Raw genomic sequence first — 11,600 nt, 5'->3', positions numbered from 1 at the left:
TTCCATGAGCTCTTTCTTCAGCTTTCTGTTCTCAGATTCCAATAAAGCATTCCTATTCAACAAATCCAGACTTCCAGATGTTGATTTGAAATTAACCTTGCTTAGAAAGCTCAGATCCAGATCTTTTGGATGCACATCAGAAGGAATGAAGTCTGTAACTCCCCTTCCTTTTAAGCTTGGAGGACTCTGCACCCAGGTTCTGAGAATCTTAACATTCTTCAGGTTGTTGTTGATGACTCGCAGTCAATCTTGAAGCTGTGGTTGAGCTAAGTCTTGTTCATCTATGCTTGTTCTCTGAAGTTCTAACAAGACAAAGTCAACTCTCTCCTTTAATCTGTACCATTGCTTCTCAGAGCTTTCCTGGTGGGTGAGATTATTCCTTTCATCTATCAGCTTGACTAGCTCCTGACCTATATTCTCACATACATTTTGCAATAGAGTAGAGTCTAAGAAAATGGTTGGTGGTGAGGGTATCTTTCTAGGTTTGGTAGGAGCAACAGATACAATAGCTAGTTGAGATGTTGAAGCTTGGCTGTTTGTGAAGTTTAGAGTTTGAATGTTGCTGGTTGAGGGTTGATCAGAAATTGAGTTCTCAATCACTATTGAAGTTGATTGTTCAATCTCAGCATCAGGAGCATCTATTGTGATCATGAAATCAGATTCACTGACAGTTTCAAGTAGGGTGGATGAAGATGGTTGATCAGAAGCACATTGTTCAGGAACAATATATTCAGGTGAGGATATGGTAGTTTGGGCCTTTTGTGGGTTTGGTGATTGATGAGGGGGATTTCTAAAGTAACTTCCATAGTAGTTACTTCAGAGGCTTTCTGTAGAGTTGACCTAACTTCTGGTAGTTTACCTGAGTAGTGACTAACTAGGTTGTCTAAGACAGATGTGTCTTGGGTTTGGTTTGATGAGGGTGGTTGAGATGTTGATGATGACTCAACATTTACTTCAGGAGCAACCATGTTGAGGGGTTGAATAATTGGGGGTTGAAGAGGGTGGTTAGCAGATAACCTATTGCAGAGATCTGCTCTATATTGTGATAGACCAATGATTCTCTCATCAATGTCAGATTTTGGAGGTTCATGAGGGATGTTATCAGCTGGCTCTTTTTGGTATTTGGTTGATGGTGAAAGACCTTTAGTAATGGTTGAATATATCTTGCCTAAGGGTACATCATCTAAATCAGTGGATGATGATGATGATGTGGATTGGGAGGATGATGATGGGGTAGTGTCTGATTCTAACTCTATTACATTATTAGTATGTGAGAGATCAGGATTACCTTCATCAGCTTCTGGAGCAGCATCTGAACCAGCAGCAATTTCCTCCTGAGCTTCTCCACCAGACTCCACATTGACAATCACCAATAAGTTCTCAGCTTCTGAAACCACTAGCTCCTGTAGTTCTTCAGTAGCTTTGACCACCTCTTGAGCAATGATACCATCATCTTCCTTTACAATGCTTGATGCAGGGACTTCTATACTTTTAGCAACTTCCCTGATCTTGGCTAAAGTAGCAGGATCTGTAGACTTCTTTCTTCTTGCTTCTCTTGTAACCAAATCAGAAGCAGCTTCAATACCCTCTACTTCTTCAGTCACATACACAGATTCCTTAATCTTCCTGACAGTAGTCTTCCTCTTCTTCTTAGGAACTGGTGGCTGTTCAGGAGCATTTTGAGTGGAAGCAGCAGCTTTCCCACTCCTTGTCCTCTTAGTCAGAACTGCATCAGTGTTTAAGTTCTGAGCCTCCTCCTGAATTGTTGGTAAGTCAGAACCACCAATTCTCAGCTTGCCAGAGGCTTTATCCTTTTTAGCCTTCTTGGAAGGTTGTTCAGTCTCCAAGTACTCATCCTTAGACATAGTTTTCGTCTTGGACTTTCTTCCTTTAGCCACTGGTAAGGCTCCACCATACATAGTCTCAGGAACATCTTATAACCTGATCTTCTCACCAGTTAGAGCAAAATGTTCCTTGATGTAGTACATATGAACTTCCAGAGGCTCTTGTTTGCAAATAGCTTCCATCAAATTTGATTCAGCATCTGATTCCAGTATGTCAGTGCTAAGTTCTTTGAAGCCATCCTTTGGAATTAAGGACTGATGAGTCATTAATTAGTCTATTTTATTGCATTATTTAGATTAGTTTTAATTAGATTTGATTTTATTTAATTGCATATTTATTTCCTTTTTAAATCTTTTACTACAAATTGCTTTTTATTTTATTTTAGGAACGAATATATGGTGGAAGGTGTCTTGGAGCAAAAGAAAGAGGAATGGAGCAAATACGGTGCAGAAATATGAAAATACAGTGCAAAAATATGATCCCACCAAATCAGAAAATTGGCACGGGCCGTGCCACCCTCCAAGATGCTCTTTTGCTGCTTTTCTTCAAGCCCAAGTTACCCTGTTGCAGCTTTACTGTTTTGCCCTTATAGTTTCTTAGTTTCTAAGTCGATTGTAAAGCTATAAATAGAGTAGCATTCCATCATAAACAATTCACCTTTTACTCTTTGAATTCATTTTAGCAACAATTATTTTAATAAAGTTCTTTCCTTTATTTTATTTCTTTCTCGCAATTTATTTTATTGTTTTCTCTCTTCTTCTCCCATGTCTACAATGAACATGAGTGAGTAGACTTCTTTGTCTTGGGATTGTTGGATAAGTCTAATGACGTAATCCGAATCAATCCAAGCCTTAAACCCTAATTATATGTTACCTTAATTTCTAATCTAAATTCACCGTTTTAACATGAATTAATTATTATCAAACTGTGGAAGCGAACGCGGAGGGTTTGATAATGGTTAATTCATCATCTCAAATATCAATTCATAAAGCGAACGCTGAGCTTTGATATTCGAACAAGTGAATTTAGACAAGGTTTGCGAAACATGAGAATAGTCTAGCAGACCTTGAGACATATAAAGTTTCGATCTTCAAGGGTCCCAAAGGCAATCACCCATGAGAATAGGTGTGGTTGTTGGAGGGATACACTCACTGACTTCGAGAGAAGCTTTGATATGCTAAAGAGAAACTTTTCTTTAGAAATTAAGAATAACGTAAATTATAAGTTGAAGGCTTGATTGTGAAGGATTCGTTGTTATGACGAACCAATAATCCCAAGGCTCTTTATTATTATTGTTATTTACCTTCAGCAACTAAACCTCCCTTTTTATAACTTTTCTCCTCCTCTAATCATTCTTTTAAAGTTAATTAGATTGAACAACTCCCTAGTGGAACGATACTCTATTTTACTACTATTACTTCGATAGACCGTGCACTTGCGGTTTGGCTCTATCAAGTTTTTGGCGCCGTTGCCGGGGAGTTAACTAATTTAATTAACTTTTCTTTAGTGATTAGATTTCTCTCTTCTTCTTTTTTCTCTTCGTTTTCTTTTTATTTTTAACTTTTTATTTTTCTGTTATCACTAACTTCTTGGGTTCTCAATTTTTTATGCGAAAAACCAGAAATCGAGCGGTAATAATCCCCGAGATCGAAAGGTATTTGCATAAACGAAAGAGAGACGCACGAAATAATAGCATCATGGCCAATCACACTCTCAAAGAGTATGCAACGCCGTCTACGGCTGAGCCACAAACTATTATTGTGTACCCAACGGTTGAGGATGACAACTTCGAAATCAAGCCTGCCCTACTTAACTTGGTGCAGCCAAACCAATTTTCAGGATCCCCCATCGAGGATCCCAATCTTCACATCTCTGTTTTCCTACGAATCAGTGGAACAATGAAGGAGAACCAAGAGGCCGTAAGACTTCATCTCTTTCCCTTTTCCTTACGGGATAGAGCTAGCGCTCGGTTCCATTCCCTCGAAGTCGGTTCCATTATTTCATGGGATCAGATGAGGCAAGCATTCCTTGCCCGGTTTTTCCCCCATCCAAAACTGCTAAACTTAGGGACCAAATTACTCGGTTCAATCAAAAAGATGGGGAGTCTCTCTACGATGCGTGGGAGCGTTTCAAAGAAATGCTTAGACTTTGTCCCCACCATGGTCTAGAGAGTTGGCTCATAGTCCACACCTTTTATAATGGCTTATCTTATACCACTAAGATATCTGTTGATGCAGCTGCAGGTGGAGCTCTAATGAACAAGAACTACACGGAGGCATACGCTTTGATTGAAGACATGGCTCAGAATCATTCAAAATGGACCGACGAGAGAGCCATCACTAGTTCTTCGTCCTCCAAAAAGGAGGCAGGTATGTATGAATTCTCTAACTATGATCACCTTGCTTCTAAAATTGATGTATTAACGGAGAAATTTGAAAAATTCAACGTTAGTGCTATCAATTCTGCTTCTACTCCTTCTTCTTGTGAAATCTGTGGTATAACTGGTCATGTTGGTGTTAATTGCCAACTAGGTAATGCTAATAATGGTGTAGAGCAAATGAACTATGCTCAATACAACCAAGGGATGTGAAAAAATCAAAACTTTTTCAAAAATCAAAATCCCTATGGACAAGTAGCACCACCTGGTTATGCAAACAACCAGAGATTCGCTCAGAAATCCAATTTCGAAATTTTGTTGGAAAATTCAATTGCCAACCAAAATAAACAACTTCAGGAACTTAAAACCAAACTGGATTTCTGAACGATTCTCATTCTCCACTCATTCTAAAATTCTTGAAACACAAATCTACCAAATAGCACAACAAGTGTCCACTCTTTCTCAAACACCGGGAGTCTTTCCTGGTCAACCCGAAGCCAACCCTAAAGCTCATGTTAATGTCATATCTTTTGGGGGTAGTAAGTTAGGAGATACTATTGCTAAGGTTCAAAACATTGAGAAAGAAAATGTCAAGCTTTTGGGTGAGAAAACTGTGGTAGAAAGTAAGACACCGCTTGATAAGACCCAAACTCCATCCCCTTTAAATATTGCTAAGCTTAACTTTGAGGGTAAGTTTGAAAAATTTGTTAACATACTTAGGAAGATTTGCATTAAACTTCCTTTTGTGGAAGCTTTGTCTAGGATGCCTCTTTATGCCAAGTTTTTAAAAGAAATTTTTTCAAAGAAAAGAGCTATAAAGCATAGTGAGACAATAGCTTTGGCTAAGGACACTAGTGCAATCATTCAGAAGACACCCCATAAGTTTAGAGATCCAGGTAGCTTTGCCATACCTTGTGAAATTGGGAATAAAACCATAAACAGAGCCTTATGTGACTTAGGAGCTAGTGTTAGTTTGCTGCCTTTGTCTCTTCTTAAAAGGATAGGGATAGGAGAGTTGAAACCTACTGAGTTAGAGTTGAAGTTAGCTGATCGTTCTACCATGAAACTAGTAGGATTTGTTGAAGACATACCTGTTAAAATAGAAGGCATATACATCCCAACTGATTTTGTAGTCGTTGACATTGAAGTAGACGATGACGTCCCTATAATCCTAGGTAGACCTTTCCTCGCGACTGCGGGAGCTCTCATTGACGTTAAACTTGGTAGGATAGTCTTTCAAGTGAGTGATCAAATGGTAGGATATGAGTTGGAAGGTGTTATGAAAGGTCCCGCTCTTTACTCTTGTTGCATGATTAAAGATCATGATGTGAAAGCACGTTTTATAGCGTCATCTAAACAACATGATCTCTTTGATCCATTTTAAGGACTTTTTCTAACCGTCAAGCTAATGACATTAAAAGAGCGCTTCGTGGGAGGCAACCCACGCATTTTATTGCTTTCGTTTTGTTTGTTTTAAGTGTTTTGTAGGTAATTGTCCGAGTATGATTCAAAGAAATTGAAAAAAATTTGAAGCCCTGTGACCAGAGAGGTGGCATGGCCCGTGCTAAGTATGGCACGACCGTGCCAAGTTTTTAAAGAAAAAAAATGAAGGTTGAAGTCAGAAAGATGGCACGGCCCGTGCCAATAGGTGGCACGGCCGTGCCCGACATCTATAGCCTATAAACACAAATTTTTCTCTTCTTCTTCATTCATTCTCAAACACAAACCTCTCTCTACCTTCAAACTTCTCTCTAAAACCTCCATAACCTTCAAACCTTCAAACCTTCATATCTCCCTTAAAACTTCACCAATCCACTCAATTCTTTCACCAATCAATCACAAACTTCATTCCAAACACAAACCACCAATCAAAAATAACTTTCATCCACCCAAACCCATAATTCACCAAACCCTTATCTCCATAAAACCTAACCTAAAAACCAGAAAATCCTAACCAATCTCCACATCTAAACCCATAAACCTTACTAAAACATCAACCCCAACCCTAAACCAATCATTTCCACCACAAATCTTCCCAAACCCTAAACCTTCATATCAACCACAACCAAAGTCAAATGGCTTCAAGAAGAAGAAGTGGAAAGGAACCAGCGAGCTCTTCCGGTCCTCCCCCAAAGAAGCAAGCACAAGTTAAGAATCATGGAATCCAATTCCGAGACAACAAGCAACGGGACAGGTATAAAAATCTCATCTCCAAAACCTTGAATCCTTCTCGGTATCCTGATTCTCATACTTTAGATGTGCTAGAGCTTTTAGATGATGTTTCTAGGTTGATAGGAAAGTTAGGTTGGACTGATATGTTGAAGCCTATGCGGGGTTATGAAAATTTCACTTATGAATTTTTGAGCTCAATTGTTTTTACCAAAGATAAGTTGAATTTTGATAACCCCAACCATAGAGTTTCTTTCAGGTTAATGAATGTTAATTATGATATGTCTCTTCAGCACTTTTGTGATGCCTTAGGTTTTGCAAATGAGGGGTATATACATGATCATTGGGATCCTAGCTTAAAACCGGATAACTATGACCCAGCTGCCTTTTGGAAACGTATCACCGGCCTCAACAACTATGTCCCTAGAGCCAACAAAGCTAGCAACATTCACAACCCCGTAAACACTGGCTTTTATTTGATTGATTACCTAGACTTTGTAGGTACTAGACCAGCCGGTAGGGGAGAGATATTGGTGGGTGGCATCATTACATACATAGCTAGGTGTTTTGGAGTAGGTGAAGATGAGGGGATCAAACCAATTAAGGGAAACAATAGGCTTAACATGGAAACCCTTATTGCTATGAATTTCATTAAACATCGTCCACCCCTCCATTACCAACTCAAGCTAAATGTACCAATCATGTTTTTACTTCCTAACCCATCTCGGACTACCACCGAGGTGGAAGAAAATTGGTTGTATGTTGATGATGTGCAGGTTCTTGAAGAGCAAGATCATGATGCTGGGGAAGGTGCGCACATGCACCATGAAGAAGGAGAAGGTGCTAACTTGCACCATGAGGAACACCATGGCCATGAAGCCGGTGAGCTTAATGAAGATCAAATATGGGCATGGATTCACAATGAAGTTGAAAGAATGAGCACCGAGCAACAAAGACAAGGTGTTGAAATCTTCGGACTAAGGAACGATGTTCAAAGGGGCAACCACTTAACACAAGAAAACAATGAGATGCTCCGCCGGATGATGCAACACCTACAACTCCAAGGTCCTCCTTATGACCTCAATAGACATTGTGAGTTTTCCTCTTCCTCTCTTCCCTTCTCTCTTCTCTCTTTCTCATACTCTTCTTCTTCTTCTTCTTCTTCTTCTTCTTCTTCTTCTTCTTCTTCTTCTTCTTCTTCTTTTGAATCATTGAGGACAATGCTTCCCCTAAGCGTGGGGGGGGGGGGGGGGGGGGGTTGCTAATAAAGTGTCTAGAGTCGTAGTGTTTCCAAACTCCCTTGAACTTTATTCTTTTGTTTTGATTCTATAGCGAAAGGCATGATTAAGTAGCTTGTTTTTAATGTAAAATATGGCATAAATTTTTTTTTTGTCTCTTCTTTAAAGGTTGTTTCTTGTACATGAAAGTGGTTTCTTGTGTTTCTTATGTTCTTGCTATACCGATATCTTGTTTTATTGTGAAAATTCTCCAATGAGAAAAGCACCCGGTTGCAATCTTTGAGCAAATGTATGAGTAGGTATTTTAAGGAGCACGTTCTATCTTTAGTGTTAACTTAGACCCTTTAAAGTCTTCAGAGTAAAAGTAGTATAAGTTTGTGTGGGAAATTAATCAACTGTGCTTTATTGTTATATTCTTAATTAAAGTTAAATGGGGCGGGAGAATGGCACCAACATGTGGAGGAAAGGACAATCCCTAACTTCCTAATTGTGGTGGTGACTCCCTAATTTGAACTTAAGTTCCAAATCAATTCATCAATGCTAGGGGGAAAGGACAATTACATCCAAAAAGACTTCCTATGAGGATAGATAGCCCCTAAGCATCTGCAGCCCCTTGTGCTTAATTGTTAATTTAATTCAATTTTAACTTAAATTCCCATCACTCTTATATGAAATGAAGAAAGGACTTTTCTCAGTTACTTTAGCATTAAGGATAGAACCTGTTCCTCATAATATCTGTCTTATACAGGAGCAAGAAGAGGATTGGACTACACACACACACACTCACTTGAGACTTGATGTTTGGTTGAATAAGTTCACGAGGAATGTTTGAAATTGTGATTAGTATACTTGAAACAAAACCTTTCTTTTGAGACATGTGTTCTTAATAGTATTGCCATGATTAATTTTTGTTGCTGCTAATGTCTTGTCTTTTGCTTGAGGACAAGCAAAGATTCAAGTGTGGGGGAGTTTGATGAATCATTAATTAGTCTATTTTATTGCATTATTTAGATTAGTTTTAATTAGATTTGATTTTATTTTATTGCATATTTATTTCCTTTTTAAATCTTTTACTACAAATTGCTTTTTATTTTATTTTAGGAACGAATATATGGTGGAAGGTGTCTTGGAGCAAAAGAAAGAGGACTGGAGCAAATACGGTGCAGAAATATGAAAATACAGTGCAAAAATATGATCCCACCAAGTCAGAAACTTGGCACGGCCCGTGCCAACATGTGGCACGGCCGTGCCACCCTCCAGGATGCTCTTTTGCTGCTTTTCTTCAAGCCCAAGTTACCCTGTTGCAACTTTACTGTTTTGCCCTTATAGTTGCTTAGTTTCTAAGTCGATTGTAAAGCTATAAATAGAGTAGCATTCCATCATAAACAATTCACCTTTTACTCTTTGAATTTATTTTAGCAACAATTATTTTAATAAAGTTCTTTCCTTTATTTTATTTCTTTCTCGCAATTTATTTTATTTTTTTCTCTCTTCTTCCCCCATGTCTACAATGAACATGAGTGAGTAGACTTCTTTGTCTTGGGATTGTTGGATAAGTCTAATGACGTAATCCGAATCAATCCAAGCCTTAAACCCTAATTATATGTTACCTTAATTTCTAATCTAAATTCACCGTTTTAACATGAATTAGTTATTACCAAATTGTGGAAGCGAACGCGGAGGGTTTGATAATGGTTAATTCATCATCTCAAATATCAATTCATAAAGCGAACGCGGAGCTTTGATATTCGAACAAGTGAATTTAGACAAGGTTTGCGAAACATGAGAATAGTCTAGCAGACCTTGAGACATATAAAGTTTCGATCTTCAAGGGTCCCAAAGGCAATCACCCATGAGAATAGGTGTGGTTGTTGGAGGGATACACTCACTGACTTCGAGAGAAGCTTTGATATGCTAAAGAGAAACTTGGCTTTAGAAATTAAGAATAACGTAAATTATAAGTTCAAGGCTTGATTGTGAAGGATTCGTTGTTATGACGAACCAATAATCCCAAGGCTCTTTATTATTATTGTTATTTACCTTCAGCAACTAAACCTCCCTTTTTATAACTTTTCTCCTCCTCTAATCATTCTTTTAAAGTTAATTAGATTGAACAACTCCCTAGCGGAACGATACTCTATTTTACTACTATTACTTCGATAGACCGTGCACTTGCGGTTTGGCTCTATCAAGGACATATTCCTCAGGGTCTTACCATTTATCACCTTGCCTGTGACAGTGCCAAGCTGTGTATCTGAGTAGATGTTGACCTTGCTGAGAGCATTCAGAATCCCTCCTTGATGAAGGATATCTAAAATAAGTCTCCCATAGGGAACCCAACACCTGTTCTTCATCTGACTTTCCCTTAGCTCTTTGATCATGTGCTTGAATATGTATTTAGGCACATTGACCCTGTCTTTCTTGATAAACAAGTGGAGGAATACCTTGTGCCCTAGTGATGGTTGATCACCACCACCTTTAGGTAGAAGATTCTCATTTTGGATTTTCAGGAGCATCTTCTTCTCCATACTTAAGTTGGCATATTTACCTTCCTTCTTGCTGCCAAACAAGGTTCTGTTGACAATCTCCTTCCATGGACTGTTCTTGGCATTAGGTATATCCAAACCTGCGTATTTTCCTGATTTATCTCTTATGAGAACAAAGGCAATGTTCTCTTCTAAGATAAACACCGAAATCCCCATGACGCTTGATCTTATTTCTACACATTTGAATGGTTTAAGCCCCATTTCTTTTCTTGTCTTTCCAGCCAAAGTAGGATTCAGCAGAATCTTTTCCTTTTCTTCTATTTCAGACGTTTCTCTATCATAAACTGATGCTCTTACCCAGAAGTGCCTAACTAGAGCTTCATAAGTTGGTCCATTCAACATAGTGAAGTAGTTTATCAAATTCTTCTCTTCATAGTAACTACTGAGGTCGCACCCATGATGCGCCAATGAAATAAAGTCTACTAGATTCACCGTTTGAATCCTCAACTGCCACTCTTCCAAGGACATAGTCCTTCCTTTGATCTCATAGGCAGGAGTATCTTGTGAAGATGATTCTGGAGCGGCTTCTTGCATGTTCTATGTTGATTATGGGATATCTTATTGCGAGCTTGATGATGCCATTGATGATTGAAGAGATTTTTAGGGTTCTAGGTTTTGAGTTGCAGAAAATGCGCTTGCTTCGCAATCAAGGTTGAAAAAGGAAAGTGTTTGTTGTGACGTGAGTAGTGTGTGAATTGTCGAAGTGTTTTTAGTAAAACGTTTGCAATTCAGAAAGGGACAAACAAACACAGCATTAATGACATAGGGGGGCGTGAAAGTATTTTCAAAGCTATAATCATCATTGCCCTCTTACGTTATACAACCGTACACATAAGCCACGTTAGAAGTTCTCAGAGTAACTGCCAAGTTAGTGGGCCAGGTGTCATTGAAAAGTAACTTCCAGCGTTTCCACTAACTCTGCTATTCAGAAGCACAAAATTCAGCTTCTGGACTTCAGATGCTGACGTCATCATCAGAAGCACATTTTGGTCAGTGTAACACCCTACTTCTAATAAGCGGTAAAACGCGCGAACATACAAATATATTCTAGAAATAGATGCTACGTCTTCGAATTAAAACATACATGCATAAAGATCATGTTACATCACATAGCAGCGGAACATACATATAATCCATAAACAACCTCAAAGTTTCAATATAATAAGAACATATCCTCCAATCTCAAATACAGATAACATCTCAACTCCAAAATACATAATCAAACTAAATCCAAAATGCAAATCCTAGATCAGAGCCCTAATCTAGACACTTGCATACAAAAGAGGAACTCCACTCCTCGGCAACATCAAGCAAACAGACTAAGCATCCTGCACTCCATCTACCCGTCCATACGGAAAGGTAGGTGGTAAACCACTGAGGGTTAGCATTACATCATCATAATCCAATTAAAATTAACAAGAAACT

At 38.6% G+C, this 11,600-nt stretch overlaps 1 protein-coding gene and 1 non-coding gene across 2 annotated transcripts; both read right to left on the bottom strand.

Moving 5' to 3' along the window:
• Positions 1-1,934: 1,934 nt before the first annotated feature.
• LOC146946210 (uncharacterized) lies at positions 1,935-10,709 on the bottom strand. The gene is made up of 2 exons (XM_085748168.1): positions 9,855-10,709; positions 1,935-2,099 (listed from the first exon to the last, which is right to left on the bottom strand). The coding sequence occupies exons 1-2, from the start codon at positions 10,707-10,709 to the stop codon at positions 1,935-1,937; spliced, it is 1,020 nt and encodes a 339-aa protein (XP_085604294.1).
• On the bottom strand, positions 3,905-4,011 carry LOC146946211 (small nucleolar RNA R71). Its single transcript, XR_015029431.1, has one exon. It is a non-coding gene; the product is annotated as a small nucleolar RNA R71 (small nucleolar RNA).
• Positions 10,710-11,600: the final 891 nt, after the last annotated feature.

This window comes from Medicago sativa, chromosome 2 (genome assembly GCF_051527215.1).
Source record: "Medicago sativa cultivar Bolivia chromosome 2, Bolivia_mono, whole genome shotgun sequence".
In the NCBI taxonomy this organism is placed as follows: Eukaryota; Viridiplantae; Streptophyta; class Magnoliopsida; order Fabales; family Fabaceae; genus Medicago; species Medicago sativa.
The sequence above is the reverse complement of the archived record's forward strand: the minus strand, read 5'-3'. Positions and strand labels throughout refer to the sequence as shown.

Coding starts and splice junctions, on each gene's coding strand:
- LOC146946210 (XM_085748168.1), bottom strand. CDS start 10,709: ATGCAAGAAGCCGCTCCAGAATCATCTTCACAAGATACTCCTGCCTAT. Junction 2,100..9,854: donor TTGGCACTGTCACAGGCAAG/GTGATAAATGGT, acceptor ATGACTCATCAG/TCCTTAATTCCAAAGGATGG.